The following is an 18,999-nucleotide window of genomic DNA, read 5'->3' as shown; positions in this document are numbered from 1 at the left end:
ATTTGGTTGCACTTTGGTGTTGTTGTTTGGATCTTATATTATAGGCACCACCCTTAAACCCTCTGGGAACGCCCACAAGATAAATATCATCTGTCAAGACGGTAAAGAAAATATAAAAATGCCCAAAACTTAAAAAAACCCTATCCTATTCATATATAAAAGGTCGAAGCCCACATGCTGACACACTCATCACATCATACACACTACACTAGTGCGTTGTAGGCTCCGCCCCCATTCCTTTTCTATTCGTCCGCACTTGACAACATGTTAAGACTCCGCCCAGTTTGACCAAATAAGGATTCGCTGCCCATACACGGCTTACAATCGAACCGAACGTAACCTTTTTTTCCCCCTTCCTTATTCCCCGTTTATATGGCACAGCGACTTCCGCTCTTACCGTTAAAGCGGAGTGGAGATCATGGCGGAGCGCGTGCAGCAGCCCCCAGCGAAACGGTTCTGCTGCCGACCCGGTTATAGCGCAGCGTGTCGACAGGGGCTGCGGGTCGGCGGAGCAGTATGCGGCACTTCGGCTTCAGCGAGTCAGACAGGATCGGGCAAGACCCCGGAATCGCTCTTGGACATTGCGGCGCGTAAAGTGGCAGAAAAATGGCCCTTCCAGAGGGTAGAGGAGCGCTTCGAGCGGATCCCAGAGCCCGTTCAGAGGAGGATCGTGTACTGGTCTTTCCCGAGGAGCGAACGGGAAATCTGCATGTATTCCTCGTTCAATACCGGCGGCGAGGAGAGCGCGGCAGCGGCGGCGGCAGCGGCGGCGGCCGGGGAAGGAAGCGATGAGACGCGGCTGCCTTTCCGTCGCGGTGTCGCGCTGCTCGAGAGCGGCTGCGTAGACAACGTTCTCCAAGTCGGTGAGTGACCTGGACAAACAATGCTGCGTAGCGTTTATAATCGAGTACGCTTTTTTTTTTTTTTTTATCGTTGAGCGAACAAAGAAACCGAACACCGCGACAAAGAACGCAGCTTTAAATCCCCTCACAGACCGGCTGCTCCGGTTCTACAAACAAATCCTCGCTTATTGTGAGGAGAACAGCCCAGCACGGAAGTGTTGCAGCTGTCTCTCCACTACATACACCGTTTGTTTTTGGTTTAAAAGCGTTTTACTAACCGAATTCACTTCATTTCGGTCTACACGGTGTTTATTTTAACCCGAAAACGGGGTTGTCGGTGTGTCTGGCGTTTCTTTTTCTGAGGTAAAAGGCTTGACGGAGGTTAGCAAGTGTGCTACAAACAACCGGAGAGAAGAGCTTTAATGTCACTGAAATGACAAGCGGTGGCTAATGCTAGCTTGTTCGGCTTCTTCGTAGCCGAACCTGGAGTTGTTTTTGGTTTGTTTTTTTGTTTGTTTGTTTTTGTTTTTTCCTCTTCAGCTAGAATGAGAAGTGGAATTGGATTTAGCTTGAGCTAGCTCGCTTCATGTTGTTTTTTTTTTTTTTTGTTCCTAAAGGAGTTTTTTCTTGGTTTTTTTTTTTTAAAGCCAGTGCGCATATCAAATAGCCGTCAGGCATCTCCCCCAGTCTGCTATTGAAACTCGCACTTTGTTCCCATTTTCATGTTCATTTGTGTCTTTTCAGCTTTATGTCACCCTGCGAAAGGAAAGGCAAACAAAAGCGCCTTTTTATTTCTTTTCACTGCTTGTTAAATAGAAAAGATTTGGAGGAAGGAAAAAAAAAAGAGAGAGAGGGGGCTGGGAGGAATGGCGATTTAAAGCTGCAGCGCCTCATATTTTTTTTAAATGGCCCCTGGATGGAGCCGCGTCCAAAAACCGCACTGTCCTACTAAACAGTAGGCAGCCTACACTAGTGTAGTTTGTGACGCAGCCATTGTATTGTCAGTTTCCAGCTGATGCATTATTAGTGCATGCTGATCTGATCTGAGACTTGTTTGAAAAATGGCACTGCAGAAAATAATTTTTCCTCAGCTTTTGTTCGAGTTCGGCGCTGGGTTTTAACCTCATTCCGCTCTACGGTCAATTTGAATTGTAATACAATCTGCAGACATAATTTTCTGCATGACCATTTCTCCCCCACCCCCTTCCTCTGGATGGATGAGCGGCGCCTCATCTGGGCTTTGTGCCCTTCTTCTTCTTCTTGAGCCAAGATGGGTGTCTGCTCACAGTAACGCACAAAAGGTCCAAACCCGTGTGTGTGTGTGTGTTGAGCTCTAGCCTCCTCCCCGGACCCTCTTGGACTGGATCATCGGCTCGGAGATCAAGAGCCTCTGCCCTGTTTTTCATTAGGTTGTGTAGAGAGAGTCGTTTCTCTGCTCTGTCAGAGACGAGACCTTATCCCTTTTGTGTGTGCGTGCACATGCTCGTCGTTCTGCATTGTGCTGATGGGAAAAGACAAGAGCGAGCGCATACTGGGAGGGTTTTCTTGGCTGATTGCATTCCATTCTGGAATGTGCTGCAAAAATAAAGCCAAGGAGGTGATAAATAAAAGATGCAATTTTCTGACACGACACTCCTAGCTGACTTGGGGCATGACGCAGGACAGGAATCTGTTTGTTTTTGTCGTTCGGAGGTGGCGGAAAGCGGCGTAGGCTGTGACAGGGGAAACATCTATATGTTTTCCATACGTGTTTGTCTGTAAATATCGTGGCTTTCACGATCGCTCTGGCAGGTAGCCTGATGGAATGGGCTATATTTACATCCCAGAGCTGAAGCTGAACTTCCTTACCTCTGGGGGTATTTCTTCCAGTTTCAGTATAGTTATCATATTCAAAGCAGCGAGGGTGCCCTTGACATCAGTGCAGGTTTTTTTTTTTTTCTCCTTCATTTCCCTTGCCTGTTCTTGCTTGCTCCAGCGTATCGATTGCACAGACAGACGGCTGCATTGTAGCCTAGGGGTCACCGAGGTCAAGTTCAACATTCTTTACCACCTTCGTCCATACGTTTTTGGAAAGTCTGTCTCTCTCTCTCTCTCCTGTTTTAGTTTATTGGAATAATGCATACGTAATAATATATATGCAGTACTGTGCAAAAGTCTTAGACAAAGAAATGCTGATGACCAAATATATATAAAAACCAGTAATCAATAATACCCGAAAGTCCATATTTAGTGTGAGACGACCAAAAAAAGAAATAGTACGTTACATTAATGGCGTTTTAGCAGACGCTCTTATTCAGAGCGGCATGCAACACACCCAGAGCAGCCGGGTTCAGCGCCTTGCTCAAGGGCACTTCAGCCATTCCTGCCGGTCCAGGGAATCAAACCGGCAAGCTTTTGGTCCCAAAGCTGCTTCTATAACCATTAGGCCATGGATTCCCAGCTAATAGTAGCCTCGGGTACATTGAGTGCAGTTTTATAAGGAAATCTAAGGACCTGTAGGTTTTACTGAGCATCTTGCAGAACCTGCCACAGTTCTTCTGGGCACTTTGACAGTCACACACTCTGCTTAATTTTGCACCAAAACCCAGTAGCCTTCATTTTTTTTTTTAATCTGAAAAGTGCTCTCTTATGTAATATGCTGCTCAGAGACAAACTCTGACATTTAAAGTTGTGCTGGAAAACGAACGTTTGGTACTCAGATGTTTTTGTACTTACTCGATAATGTAGAAGTCATAAAATTTGTACTGGGGGGAATAGGGTGCCGAAGACTTTTGCACAGTACTGGGTGTCATAATGTATGGAAGGTTAAGTAATCAATATCCATATTTTGGATGAGTTGAACTGTTTTTTAATTTTAATTGCTTGTGATTTTTGATTAAATTATGGCCAGTGATATTGACACAAGTTGTTCTGAAGCTTAATGCTTTATGGCATTGTAGCATAGTCATGAGTTTTCAATGAAATCTGTAAACATCAGTGATGTTTGAGTGAAACGGCTGTTGTAACTCGTGTTCTCAACAAGAGCTTGTAGTTATTTATCTCACTTTTTTTTTTTTTTTTGATTGACGTTTTAATTAATCTAACGTGAAGAGAGTTATGGGGGGGGAGAAAGATATTTGACCTGTGCAAGATTGAGTTTGTGTGTACGTTCGTGCAGGACATGAGCACTTTGCGTAAGTGATGTGGGGGATTTGCATGTTGGCATTTTTGACATATTTTTCAAATATGGAAGTGAGGAATTTTAGCTCCGGAGCATAAATGTTGCATTGAGATGCTGTTTTTTGAAGAGATCTCCTCCAAAATCCAACATGGTTCCAGTTTTGCGGTTTGCTTGTTTTTTGTATTTGGAATCAAAGCAAAGCCACGGGATTTTAAATAATAATTAAAAAATAATAATAATGGGGGAAGCCATGGCCTAATGGAGAAAATCAAGAAACCGCTTTGGGACCAAAAGGTTGCTGGTTCAATTCCGTGGACCAGCAGGACTGGCTTAAGTGCTCTTGAGCAAGGTGCCGACCTCCCAACTGCTCCGGCAAGAATGGTGGCATACCTTGTGTCTGATTAGCCAATGAAAAACCGATGATGTATCAGTACAGGCATTGAACCCGACCAACTGAAGTGAATACTACTGCTTTTTTTTTAAATTATCATTTAAATACAGAGTTAAAATCTGACCACCTTTCGGAATCAGAATAAGATTCGGTCTCTGGAGTAATAACCTAGAAACCGTGCTGATTCAGAAAATAGCCCAGGTTTGCAAGAAATGCTGAGATCTCTCTTGGCTGATGAATAAATAATGGAGACGGCATTAGAATGAGCGCTCTGAAATGCAGAGGAAGGTTCCACAGGTTCACCAGGCCACCAGATTTTGGCCACCAGCGTGGCATTAAAGAAGCAGCAGCAGCATTTTACAAAGCAATGGAAATGCCTCCTGGTGCGCAAGAGCAACTTGTGTTTGCCCTTTTCCCTTCACAGCACTAATATTCCGCACTACGGTAATTTCCACCAGCACTTCAGTCCGAGTGCTGTGACCTCATATGTCAAGTAAGTCGAGAGGCTGGTGCAATTTTCCTTTCGAGTGCCTCCTTTTTTTTTTTTTTTTCAGACGATCAGAGCAAATATCCTTCCTTAATAGATGCATATCCTTCCACTTGTGTTTTATTCCAGCGCTTTTTCAGCTCAGGTGTGATCCATCAACGGAGGGGGGATGAAATGGCAGTCAAAGTGTCTCACTAGAGGACGATCCAGACCTCCAGGCTCGGATTTAGCTGCAGCAGGATTTTAATACCGTACCGGCGATGCTAAGAGAAGTGAAACTCGGTCACTTTGGCACTGGAATAAGATTTTCCGAAAAAGTATAAAGGGGTAATGATCAGCTCGGAGTTCAAAGGGGTCTGTGTTTTTTCTTCTTGTTGAGCTTTAGGCAACAGTTACAGCCTCCAGGGTTCCCGCTGGCGCTCATCAAGCTCGTTATTGACGAACGTAATCGGTGACACCACACAATGACCAATAGCAGCGCGTCTTAATCGGCCTGGTGCGGTGGTGTAATTATCTCTGCGTGACCCGAACAATGGCGTAGACCAAGCTGGCGAAGTTTTTTGGGTGAGCTTCTTCAAGCACTGAAAATGAAGACTTGAGGGCTGAAACAGGCACAGGGGAGGCATGTTCAGAGCCCCGGGCACGTCGGACAGTGTCGGTAATACTATACAAGGGTCGGGGTTTTTTTTTTTTTTAAAAAGGTGAAAGTGCTGTCAGCCAGCAAGCGACTGAAGGGAGCCATGTTTCGGAGGGAGCAACGCAGTGTGGCGTGTTGAGTTCCCTTGGCAGACGTATGATGTAAAACAACATGGTGTCATTCTGTTTTCGGTTTATAAATCGACAGGAAATTCGGATTCCTTCACTGTCGGTTGGTCCAAAACTCTTCTCTACTCTGTTCGATTGTAAATCAAGTTTTGTGTTGAAGTAAAGGCTAAAGCGAGTCCTAATACCTCATTTTTATTTTTTTGAATAATTCCCTGCTAAAGTAACCTTCAGTAAACTCAAACTAAAGAGGTTTATTTTAGCCTGATGGTCCACAAGGCGCCCAAAATGAAGTCTTTCTGATTCGAGGCTGAAGCGGAGCTGAAATTTTATCCGTAATGGAGAGACCTAGCTGTGTCTGTACAAATATTTGAATTGTGCCAATTTGGTTGGTATAAACTTGTATGAAATCCAGTTAATGAAGAAAAAAAGTGGAGGATCTTTTTCAGAACCCAGGGGGAACCCAGAGTCTCAATGTTTTCGATTTAAGGTATTTCAGGACTTTGGGTTTCTCCATCCTCCGTAAACGGGCGCTAATCCGAAGTCAGCGTCTTTGTTCTTGGGGTTCGAGGTCCATATGGAATGCTGACTAATGCTTTCCGTCTGTCCGTGTGTTGATGTCGGATTTGATGTTCCGCACTTGTTTTTGTCTCTCGCAAGAAAGCAAAGCAATGAATGTTGTGTTGTGTTGTCTTGTTTGGGAAGGGACGCAAGAATGGACGTCACACAGTACGTACATTCGTTCTTTCGTGTGTGTGTGTGTGTGTGTGTGTGTGTGTGTGTGTGTGGGGTGTTGTTGTTGTGAAGCAGTGAGATTCGGTGAAAGTGTGACTGAAGAATAAAGAGGATGGAAGACACCAAGCAAATTAGATTTTCTTTGTGGTTTGTTAGCAAGCTGACCTTCATATTATCTCTCTCTCTCTCTCTCTCTCTCTCAATGATCTGTCTTCTTCGAAATATATAAAAAAAAAAGTGGAAGCTGCAGGAAGGCAACAAGCACTGAATATTGCTTATTGGACAGAACATTGTTTTTGTTTGTTTTTAAAAGAAATTTCCCTCTCCACTGTTCATTTCTCTTCACATCGTCATGTTGATCAGCAGCAAACGGAAAGTCGATATATAAATCCCCCCCCCCCCCCCCCATTCAGTCGGTTTTTATCAGAGCTGTCGTGAGCAGTGAATAATTCGTCCTGTACGTATCGGGCTTCTGAGGCGCGTTTTGTTTTGAAACATTTAAAGCGCAACAAAGCGAAGGATTCATGGTCGCTCCTCTTGAGGAAAATGTGAAACTACTTTTTTTTTTTTTCCCCCTCTTCTTTTTGCATTTTTATGATTTTGGTAAGCGGGTGGTTGTGGTTAGTAGGAAATGGCTTGAAATATTTCCTCGCTGAGTGATGCTGCTGGAAATCTTGCCGTCCTGCTTAGGTATTTTCCAGGTCATCGTCTGCTTCCACTCAGGAGACAGATTTGTATTTTCTGGCTCTGGCTGTTCTCCTCCCTCTTTGAGCACAGGGTTTCTTCTTCTTTCTCCTCCTTCTCCCCTTACATATATTTGCTCCTGTGCTGGAGGAGGAGGAGGAGGAGGAGGGAACCCCAGATATTATTAGCGGCTTCATCTTGTTTTGTTTTGTTTGGGTTGATGAAGGAAGGAAGGGATGGGGAGTGCCTGTAATTGCTTTAAGGGCAGCAGCTGTATGGGTTTTTTGGTTTAGTTAATATTTAGTTAATCTCTAGACTCCAGACCTGCGGGATTGTTTTCCTCCAGCTCTCCATCCATCTTCGCCTGATCGGTATTCAGCCTTGTCCCCTCGTGCCATTAACCTTCATCGAGGGGAAGAGGAGGGGTAGGAGAGAGCCGATAAGGGTGTGGGGGCAGGGAGAACCAGGCTTACCTTTCCTCACTGAGGACTCGCCTCTTCTCCTCCTTCCCCTACTTCTTTTCTCCTTCCTGTCCTTCTTTTTCTTCCTCTCCTCCTGATACTTTTTTCTTCTCCTCCTTCTTACTCCTCCTCTTTCTTCCTCTTCTTACACTCCTTCTCTTCGTTCTTCTTTTTCTTCCTCTCCTTCTCCTCCTCCTTCCTCATTGTCTCCTGTCCTTTTTCTTCTTTCTCTCCTCCTTCCTCTTCTTACAATTCTCCTTTTTCTCCTTTCTTTCTCTCCTCCTTCCTCTTCTTACTCTCCTCCTTCCTGTCCTTTTTCTTCTTCCTCTCCTCCCGATCCTTTTTCTTCTCCTTCTTACTCCTCCTCCTTATCCTCTTCCTCTTCTCCTCCTTCCCCTACTTCTTTTCTTCTTCCTCTCCTCCTGATACTTTTTTCTTCTCCTCTTCCTACTCTTCTCCTTTCTTCTCCTCTTTCTTCCTCTTCTTACACTCCTTCTCCTCCTTCCTCATCGTCTCCTTCCTGTCCTTTTTCTTCTTCCTCTCCTTCCTCGTCGTCCCCTCCTTCCTCTTCTTATTCCTCTTCTTTCTTCTTTTTCTTCCTCTCCTTCTCCTCCTTCTTCCTCATCATCTCCTTCCTGTCCTTTTTCTTCTTCTTTCTCTCCTTCTCCTTTTTCTCCTTTCTTACTCTCCTCCTTCCTGTTCTTCCTCTTCTTACTCCTCCTCCTTATCCTCTTCCTCTCCTTCCTGTTCTTGCTCTCCTTCTTTTTCTTCCTCTTTTTTTTTTTTCTTCCTCCTTCTTTCTCTTCTTCTCAGGTCCAGACGGCACCAGAACGCGATGACCTTAAGCCTGAGCAGTGGCCCCAAACACTCGGAATCGCCTTTTAAAGGCCATATTGCAGCTTCATCCTCCTTGTCCGTAATCCAGACTACAACTAGTTGCTGGCATTGGCGCCGCTTTCCAGGCAGACCCCTGACGCGCGATGACGCACTGTACCAGCTCGTCCTGCACAGGAATGGGCTCGAAACCAGTAGAATGTAGGAACTCGGTCGTGCCGCTTCATGCTCCGTATGTCGTGAATAAAGAGATTTAATAGGGACAATGGCCTGGTTATTTATTCTGTTCTCTCTGTGCGCTACCGGCGCCTCGACAGGGTATGCCAAGGACCCGATCTGTCTTCATTATCCGGAGACCTGGAAACGGTGCCGTGATGAATGAGACCTTTAAGTTCACATTAATGGCTAAGTATTGCTCGTAAGGAGCTCTAGATTACGTTTCGGTTTGATTGGTGTGCTGCAGTCCTCTGACAATTCTTTGAGAAGCGAGAGAGAAAGGGAAAAAGAAGGTCGCAGAGACGAGGAAGGCATCTTCGAGCTTTGCATTATCGCAGATCGGTATGCCGTGATGGACGATTTGTACACGGTTGAAGTTCTTCAAAGCCCATTCTTAGAGGCCCGGGCACACGGCCTGCAGCTGGCGCTGACTTGCAGCGAAGCCCTTTCAGGGGAGGCGATGAGCAGATCCGGCGAGGTCCTCATGTGGACTGCAGCGTCAAAGTGTCCAGCCAGAAGAGCTGGCTGAGAGGGAGGGGGTGTGTGCACATGTTTGATGGCGGTTGCTGAAGGCAACACCGAGGGAGTTATTTCCCTTTTTCTTCTCTATAGTTAAACCAGCTGTGCTTTTTCCAGATGAAACAAAAGCAAAGCCGGGCCAGTATTGTATCGTATCATATCATATTCATTCGCCACTTGTTGCTTTAGCACCCCTTCATGCCATCATGTTAGACAGGGCTTCAAAACTTATTATTGTAGAGTGGAACAGCAGGGAGTGATTAATGATGATGCCTCGCAGCACAAAGCCGGGTTCCTGGTTCTCTCCATCGCCGTATTGAGCCATACTTGGTAAAGGGTAGAGCGTGCGTGCGCACGTGTTTAAATGGCCTCAAAAGAGCATGAGGGTTAAAGTAAACAAAAGTATGTCGCATGCTGGCACAGGCCCGCAATGTCGTTCTGCCCGCCTCAAGCCACAGTCTCGCCCTCCGAAACCACCTGGCTGAAGAAACGAGTCGTGAGAGAACCAGAAGAGCTTGAAGCCAAACAGGTTCGAGGACAGGTTCACGCAGCACTGCAAGAGCGGCTTTAAGCGTGCTGACGAATGTCTGGGAATCTGCCCTTCATGTTGTTTGGCAAACTAGCAGCTAGAGGAAGCACTGCGCTGCGCTGTTGATGGCAGTGGATGTGGAAGGAGTTCAGAGAACACCAAGCCACTTTTCTCAAACATGCAAACTCTGAAGTACGCAAACACGAGCCGCGAAGGATGAATATGGAAATAAAAAGGGCTCAGAACGTGGCGGATGGGTTCACGCGTCCAAAGGACAGCTTGTGTTCTGTTCATTCGTCCAACTTCATGATGGACCCGGAGCCTTTCTCAGGAACGATTTTGCGGATTGGGGGGGGTACTAATTTCAAAATTTTTTTTTTTTAAAGAAACCTTGCGGGGGCGGCACGGTGGTGTAGTGGTTAGCGCTGTCGCCTCACAGCAAGAAGGTCCTGGGTTCGAGCCCCATGGCCGGCGAGGGCCTTTCTGTGTGGAGTTTGCATGTTCTCCCCGTGTCCGCGTGGGTTTCCTCCAGGTGCTCCGGTTTCCCCCACAGTCCAAAGACATGCAGGTTAGGTTAACTGGTGACTCTAAATTGACCGTAGGTGTGAATGTGAGTGTGAATGGTTGTCTGTGTCTATGTGTCAGCCCTGTGATGACCTGGCGACTTGTCCAGGGTGTACCCCGCCTTTCGCCCGTAGTCAGCTGGGATAGGCTCCAGCTTGCCTGCGACCCTGTAGAAGGATAAAGCGGCTAGAGATAATGAGATGAGATGAGAAACCTTGCGTTTTATTGCTCTTTAGGAGAAAATGACCCGATGAAATGTTTACCTAAGGCGCAAAAGCATGCGAAAAGCTTTTCTGGGGCTTCGTTTTCATCTGTATTTCTGTTGTCTCTAGGGAGCCGGGTTTTTTTTTTTTTTCTTTTTCCACTCCAACTCCAGATGGAGACGTGCGTTATGATTTTGTTGTCTTATCTTCGTACAGCAGAGCTTGATCACAGATCACAGCATACCACTTGTCCAGTTCTTTTCTTTATTCTTTAAAAACTTTTTTTTTTTTTCCTCCCCCTTTGGGAGTTCATGCCTTTTACATTTCACATCCCACCTGCTCCAGAACTACTGGCCAAAAATAAACGTATTATTTTTGAATGATGACTTGCTTCTTCGCATTTTGCACTTGAACCGATCTTTTGCATTTGTGCCGCAATACAGAATCCACTCGCCTCACCTCACGATCATCACTGTAACAATCAAGATTTTCAAGTAAACGTTACACTCTCTATGAAAACCTCGAACTCTTAGACCTGTATTCGGTCGTAGTTTACATATAAACCTCCACTTTTTGTGCACGAGTTCTGAAAATGCCGCATTCTTCTTGTTTTCCTGGAGGAAGATGTGACGAGGCTTTATCTCCTCCCCGCTTTGGAATGAGAAAGCGGCGCTCGTGTTGATTTTCACAGGCAAAGCCCAAAACCAAGCAAGATTTATGGAAGCATAAGCAAGATGAATGGATTGCCCAGCCTTCCTCCGCAGAGCTCCATCTAAAGAAAGAATACGCCATAAATGACATATTTAGCACCGTGAGAATGGGTTATGGTGATTAATTTAGTGTGGAGAGAGCAGCGGTATTGACATCGCTTTGGGGTGGAAGCAGAGGAGTGAGCTTTAATAGTGATCATGTGCAAGCTGTGGGAGGAGGGAGGGAGAGAGGGGAAGAGGCGGCTCCCCACACTGGTTTATAGACTCGTAGAAATGCATGTACTGGAATGATGACGGCTCTCCAGGACACTCGAATCACTAACATTATCGCTACTAATAAAAATTGGCAATACTTCGTATTTTAACGACCTCCGTCTCGCTGAACATCGAACGCCGGGCGACGTAAAGGATGTATTCCGTTACGCCTTTGACGGTAAACCAAATGACAGTGAGTCACCCTGAAATCAGTTACGCAGGCCAGCCTTTGTCTCAGAATTAGTCATGAAACAGAATATGTTCTTGTACTCGTGCAGGCATTTGCATCTAACTACCAACAGCTTCCTACAGAACTCTGCTGCTGAGTCAGCTGCTCAGAGGCAGTTTCGAGAGGCTTGCACGATCCCTCAAACCCGTTTTGCTGGATGACAGTGGAAAAAGCCAGAAATGATATCACCCAGATCCACGCTTCCTTTAAAGCGCACACAGGAAAAGTTGGTTGTTTTTTTTAAACGCACTACCCAATAAGCATTTCTCTCCTCATCCCCTCAGACAGAGAAGAAGTAATGTGTTTTGTGTTAAGAGGGAAATTGGCCTGTGGTCGTGCGTCGTGCAGACACGCTGGCATGGCAGCCTACTGCAGCAAGTCTGCTGTGACTTTAACAGGCTTTTTAAAAGTTCGTCAGCGGGCTGTGCCAGTCAGGAGTTTCCACACGGAGACAGCTGCCATAACGAGGCTTTTACATTGCTGAAGTATCATCACCTTCATGTTTATTATGAGTATTACATGATGGTGGTTTGTGGCTCTGTGGTGAAGATCGGGATAAAATTACGTACTCGCTATGGCCTCCTTAGACTCCGGGAGGATGATGTGCATTTTCTTACTAGTTGTTAATGATGGCCTGGATGATCTGAACACTCAAATTACTCAATCATTTCTCATCTATGAAGCTGTCTCGATGCCAATCCACATCCATCCTGGTGCTTTACCGTGCAATACGTGTGCAATGATGACCCATCAGTAGCCCCATGCCCCAGCTGGCGTGTACGGCTCTAATGCACAGAGGAGGGAAGAGAGACCGGCACGGAGGGTGAGAGGCCCTGAAGGATCTCTCCGGGCTCTATCCGTCTCCGTGACGCACATTCAGCTTGATGGATCTGTTTGTCCTCCGAATGGCACCTTGGGGCTCCGTGTTCAAGGAACCTGTTTTCTTCTAGTTGCACGGTCCCGAAAGCATTTGTGCTAATCCATTTCTCAATATTTATTTCTGCTCTGTAAAGTATACGTTATTGAAGATGGTGCTTGGGCCCCTGTGGCCATGCCTATGCATGTTTAAGAGCAGCTCCTCTTTGTCTTACGTTGGCGTTTGGGAAGCAGCCATGTGTGCCTCGGGTGCTGATCCCTCACTGAGAATCAGGTCTGACGTGCACATGGCTGGCTAGCTCTTTTTTTTTTTTTTTTCTCGCCAACATCCTGCAGGGGGGAGGTGCAGGCTGGGTGGGGCTTGGCACCAGTTCAGCCCTCTTTTTTTGTGTCGTAGTGCTTGGTAGGGGCCAGCTTTGTCTCGAGTTCATACCGGATGGGGTTTTTTGTGGTGGGTTTTTTTTTTTTTAAATTGTGAACTGAGGACGTGCGCAGCCGAGATGAGCCGTGGCACTAAAAGGACCAACCCTGGAGCCTGGCAGACTGTGCCATCCCACTGCCATCATTCCATGTTTCAGTGGGCACAACGAGGCCTTGGCACGGCGGCTTGTCGCATACCATTCCTGCCAATAACTCCAGATGCGTGTTGGGCCTGGTCCTGCTATGCGGGTAGGCCGTTCCAGATGGTACGAAGCCATGAGCCACTTCCCTTAGACAGAAATGCATCTCTTCTTTGCTGCACTCAGCTCTGTATCCTCCATACTCAGCCTTTGGCCATTAACCTCTGCAGGCAGCTGAGAAATGGCTGTCTTTTGATTAGCCCAAGTGAGAGCACATGTGCACCGTAGGCTTCTGCTTTCCAACACAAGGCATGTATATTGCTTGCTTATTATCGCTTGCTTTCATTTTTGCCTTACTTCCTTTCATGGAGCATATGTAGCCAATCATGGACGTATACAGAGTAATAACTCTTCAGGTCGTCTCATGTTGCTCATATTGATCTCGTTCCTTTTGCAGCTGGCTTGCTGATGCACTGCTACAGACTCGAAAGTCCTATCTAAGCCAGACCCACCTAACGTAACTGCTTTAACAGAATTCTCCATTGGCTGCCAAGCGATTGAGTGTGACCTTCTGTTTGCAGGGGTTGTTCTTTGCGGTTGGCTTGTTCATGTAGTCCCAGCACACCTGTTTTGGAGTTCAGAGGTCAGGGTTTGGGCTTATCTGTCTTCTGAAAATGCTGCCAGACTGCTCCATTATTTGTCCACCGATAAACCTGAAGTCAATGCTTATTGGCGCAGGTGTAGCGGAGCAGGAGGTTCTCCAAACGACAGCCAGCTCTTCTGCATCCATGGCCTTCACAAAACACACAATTTTGACATGGAGTCATTGGATACAATGGTCAGGCGATGGCCGACTTTGTTGTGTAATCGTGGGAGTTTTCTTTTCTTGTGTGCATTAATATGTCGGAGCAGATCCAGCAGCTTTCCATGAGAAGTCAGCCTTCCCCTTTGGCACTTGTTTTCAGATTTTGCCGACGCCAAGGCCTGGGCTGACTGGTGGATTAATATTCATGTGGTCTTAGTTCTGCCCGTTAATCCCAAAGTGCGGGAATCGAGAGGCCCTTTCCCTCTGATCTGTGATCAGCAGGAGCTAAGGGTAGAGGCCTTGCCTGTGCACTCTCGCAGGAGGATAGCCTCTCAAACCCGCCGAGTATTACCGAGCTCCGAGGGCTTGGGCTTGACCCTTCCAGCTGATCTTAACCCTTTTATCTCTCGCCCTTCTCTCTTTACAAAGAGATTTGTGATGTGCATATGATTCATTCTCTGTTCAAACATCTCTCATGCTTGGTTTGGTTTGTTGCTCGTTCGCCCGCTCTCAGCCAATCCCTGTAGATGCGTCTCCTTTAAAATTCAGGATGATTTTTCAGCTCTTGTTGTTTCTGATCATACCATTCTTTGGAGCACAACCAACCCCCACTGCTTACATTATTAACCTGTTGTGTTCGCCTTAACCGTGTTCCATGAGTTGCGTTTCCTAGCAGCTTCAATGGTACATATCTCCTCTTGACGTGATGTGACGTGACTTGCTCTAGAATACGAAGAAATCCGATTGCCTGTCTGAGATGACTTGTTAAAGGCATGATAAAAGTTCCCGGTGTTGTTGTTGTGTAGCTTTCCTTGGTTCGTTCCTGCAGCTGGCCATGGGAACAGCTGACAAAACCTGAGCCTGAGAGGCTTATGGGAAGCCTTGTCCTGTCAGTCAGTGGGAACGACCAAGGGCCCTGGCTGCGGCCTCTGTTTTTTTGCAGCGTAAAGTAAGCAGCAACAGCTGGAAGCACAGTGTTCACATGCACAGAGAGCCTCTTCTCTCTGTACAAACCAAAGTAAGCTGGGATCGTTTAAAACGTCCCAGTGCCGGGTTCAGAGGGAACGCTGCCCGTTGAGACCGACAGGAGATTGAACTTGTCTTTGTTTCTTTGAGGAGATTTCCCATCTTGGATATGTTCTGGCCACAAAGCAAAAATCTTAGCTGGCTCTGCAGTGATTTTACTTTACATTACATTACTCTCTGCCTGGTTTTGGATACTGTCGTGATTGTCGAATGGAAGTGTACTTTTCTCGTCTTAATCGCAGTGGTAGGAATGAGCAGAAGGCTGTCTTCGGCATTTGTTCATTTTTATTTGTGTACGTTTTCGCTGGCAGGCTGAGAGCGCTCAGACGTGCTGGGCTGCTGAACCAAACAGCTTGGACTGTGAAGTTTGGCGGGGGGGGAGAGAAAAACTCCTCTAGTGCTCAAACATCAAGCCCTGCCAAGCCTCAACTGTGGCTCTCTGGCTTCAAGAGCCTCAGTGCTCGCAGCGTCTTTTTCAAAAGACGGAAGCTAGTCCGGCTCGATTAAGTGCGTTTTCATCTGAAAAGCGGACAGACAGCAGCGCTTGGGTTCTCTTGAGCTAAACAAAGCAGAAAGCCGTATGCTTGAGGTCGATCAATTGCTACTGGCTGTACGTTATGTGGCAACTTTTGATCGAGGCAAGATTTAATTACCCTCCTGCCCTAATATGGTCGTCTGTCACTCTGGCTTATGTCACAAATCCATTTTAAGTGCTTTTGTCCTTGCTGGTTGGTTATGAATCCTCATCTGTAAGGAAAAATCCAGCTTTGATTTCGCACAAATTGCAAAAAAAAAAACCTCCTACATATTGCGGTTGTTTCTGTTGTGCTCTTTAACGAAAGTTATGGCTGTAATGTATTGCACACTCTTCTTCCATTTCCTCTGTCTTGCCTTGAACAAAAAAAAAAAAAACCCTCAAGCACTACCGTCAAGTCTCCCTCCAAGCTCGTGTCCTTGATAGTCAAAGGAGAGGAAAAAAGCCTTTTGAAATTCAAGGTTGAGTGTTTCTTTGGAGGCATTGTCCCGGGCCTCGGTGAGAGTTTGGAGCCAAGCGCCCTGTTTTTGTTGAAGATGTGCGTGCCCAGTTTTATGCAACTCCATCCATGTATCCATCCAATCAGATCTGCCTGTAACTGTAAGATGATCACATGTAGCGCTGATGAACCCTGTGGTACGTCAGCAGATCTGGGGGCTGCGATAGCATTGGCACCAGCAGCCCATACTCCTGATAACAGAATGGAATGGAGTCCCGGGCCAACTGCTGACTTGATTCCCCTCCCCCTTGTACTTTGCTCCACTATCAGCAAGAGGGGGCTAAATATGAACGTGTCAAGAGAGGAGGCCTGGCCCAGTGTGCGTTCCTGCATATAGAACACGGTCTGATCCTGGGACTGAGCTGAGATCTGTTGATCCATCGGTACTTTTCTCAGTTACGCCTCTCTCCCTCATTGCAGCCTTCTTCAGCCCTGTTCGAGGATGGCTTTCACCCCATCCTGGACATTTCCATGCCTCTTGGCTTGGCCTTTCTTTTTTAATTGAAGAGGAACTGAATGTGTGTTGCCATGGCAGGAGGGGAGTACCTTGGCGTTCCCACTGTGGCACCGACTCCACTCTGTGAAGGAATTTGTCGGACTTGAAGGCAGCAGTCCCGAACGCGTTCTTGGCGTTTCAACCGTCTGAACATCGTGTACCATGATTGTGAACTAGCTTGCTGTCCTGAAGTAAGATACCTGGCAACAACTTGTCGGTTTGGCTGTTGCCTTTGGACGTTTTTAGCAAAATTTAGCAAGTAAAATCAGTATCTTGCCATGCTTTTGGCAGCAAAAAAAAAAACAAAACAAAACTGTGTGGTTAATTTGGATGGTTGTTTTGAGCGCAGCCCTTTTTTCTGCAGGGTTGTTTAGACGGAGGAGGGGGAGGTGTGAAAGTCTCGCATGTTCCTTTGAGGCCTTGGAATCATTTTCTGTCAGCAGTGTTTAAAGAGAATAAAGTGAGCTGTCATCACAAAAGGTTAAAAAAATCTGTCTTGCTCAGCCATTTAATGAAACCGACTGCGTAAGAACTACAAACTGAAATCCATTATTTAGAGAAGTGGCATTAAAACGCGAGGCACAACGAACGAGGACTGCACATCTTGAAGTGTGCCCCCCCCCAATAAAAATGGAAATGTGAACAACTGTCTGTGGTGTCGGCTTTTTTTTTTTTTTTGTAGCTAGTTCATCGATGGATCCCCGGGACACTTTTTTTTTTTTTTTTTTTTCCAGGAACCGTTCCTTCTAAAGATACCGATGGCATCTCGGTGAAAAATTCAGTGCGTTTACATGCACATAGAGAAAATCGAATTTCTGCCGTAGCTCGTCTGAAATCGAAGCTCTAAATGGCATGTAAACACCTTAGCTAGGCTGAAATTGAATCAAACTTGATTTCTCGCAATCGAGCTACACGACTAGTGGTCAGCGCTGTCGCCTCACAGCAAGAAGGTCCTGGGTTCGAGCCCCGGGGCCGGCGAGGGCCTTTCTGTGCGGAGTTTGCATGTTCTCCCCGTGTCCGCGTGGGTTTCCTCCGGGTGCTCCGGTTTCCCCCACAGTCCAAAGACATGCAGGTTAGGTTAACTGGTGACTCTAAATTGACCGTAGGTGTGAATGTGAGTGTGAATGGTTGTCTGTGTCTATGTGTCAGCCCTGTGATGACCTGGCGACTTGTCCAGGGTGTACCCCGCCTTTCGCCCGTAGTCAGCTGGGATAGGCTCCAGCTTGCCTGCGACCCTGTAGAAGGATAAAGCGGCTAGAGATAATGAGATGAGATGAGCTACACGACCTAGATTATGCGATTTCTGCCGAGCTACTTAGTGCATGTAAACCCTATCGAGCCACGCAGTCCAGCTACTTACTTCAGCACTGCCCCTTCCGGAAGTGACAAGTGACAAGACCACAAGCGGGAAACACAACAGCCTCGGTCGAAACAAACAAAAAAACAGCCTCGGTCGGCATGACACTTCACCTTAGCCGCCCACTTTATTAGGAGCACTTCTGTTCGTACATACAAACTACAAACCCTCTTCTTAGAGTTTATTTTATTTTTAAAAGGGACAGTGTACAAATTAAACATTATCCTTGTGGTAAGGACAGATGTGTGTACCAGGTTATAGCAGTACATGCTAATTTCCACCTGTAGTCACTTTGTTTTTACACTCTTGAATAGCTCTTCTTCATGACGACAACCGGAAGTGTACCAACACGATGGGGCGTGTAGCGCCACCTGTGGCTCGGGTGCACAATGCACCTCATAACAATAGCTCGATTTAAACACTGTGCATGTAGGATTGGATTTCTCTGGCACCCCTGCTGGGACCCTTTGCTCGATTACTGACAGTACCGTATTTTCTGGACTATAAGCCGCTACTTTTTTCCTAGGTTTTGAACCATGCGGCTTATACAAAGGTGCGGCTATTCTGTGGATTTTTCTTCCACCGCTAGGGGCGCTCTAACTGGAAGTAGAATCAAAAATAAGATAGACGAAAAATCAATGCAAAGAAGAATTAGCAGATCTTTAGCAGATAGAACACGCACGACAAATTACTAACTGGTAATTATTTTCAAATCCAGCGAAGATGATTAAAGTGACTTGTGGTTTCAAACACAGGAGAAATGAAGGTAAATAAATACCGGTTATTTTCTCTTGGTTCTGTTCCGTTTTAATCAGCAAAGTTGCTGCCGTGTTAAAAGGCACTGTTCGGAAAGAATCTGTTCAGGTACATACATGTACATTTACAGTACAAAATCGTTCTGTACATGCAGTAAATATCTAATTTTTCAACATAGAGATCTGCGGCTTGTATATCTTTTTTTTTTTAAAAATAGAGCGGATGCGGCTTATATACAGGTGCACTCTATAGTCCAGAAAATACGGTAGCTCGATTTGGATGTGCATGTAAACGTAGTGACAGACAATTTGAATCCTTGGTGTGCTGAATTAGCAGGTAGTAATGGGATTAGTACCCCATTCCTGCCGCTACCGCACGTTCATATCCGCTCTCTGGCCGCTTTATTAGGAGCACCCATCCACCTGCAGTTTTATGCGGTTCTCTAATCAGCCGATCCCTGTCAAGGGATAAAATCCTGCAGATACAAATCAAGAGCTTCATTTATTAA

At 46.2% G+C, this 18,999-nt stretch overlaps 1 protein-coding gene across 2 annotated transcripts in view; it reads left to right on the top strand.

Annotated features, from left to right (window-relative positions):
* The first annotated feature begins 340 nt into the window (after window positions 1–340).
* The window catches only part of zswim6 (zinc finger, SWIM-type containing 6), an 88,236-nt gene continuing 69,577 nt past the window's right edge, over window positions 341–18,999 (top strand). The window contains exon 1 of one of the 2 annotated variants that reach the window (XM_060908721.1): window positions 341–863. In XM_060908721.1, coding sequence (XP_060764704.1) covers window positions 419–863 — 445 coding nt within the window. In that variant the 5' untranslated portion in view covers window positions 341–418. The remainder of the gene's footprint in view (window positions 864–18,999) is intronic. The other variant, XM_060908720.1, reaches the window with a different exon arrangement.

The sequence above is a fragment of the Neoarius graeffei genome, chromosome 25, assembly GCF_027579695.1.
Source record: "Neoarius graeffei isolate fNeoGra1 chromosome 25, fNeoGra1.pri, whole genome shotgun sequence".
NCBI lineage: Eukaryota > Metazoa > Chordata > Actinopteri > Siluriformes > Ariidae > Neoarius > Neoarius graeffei.
This window is presented reverse-complemented; position numbering and strand designations above follow the sequence as displayed.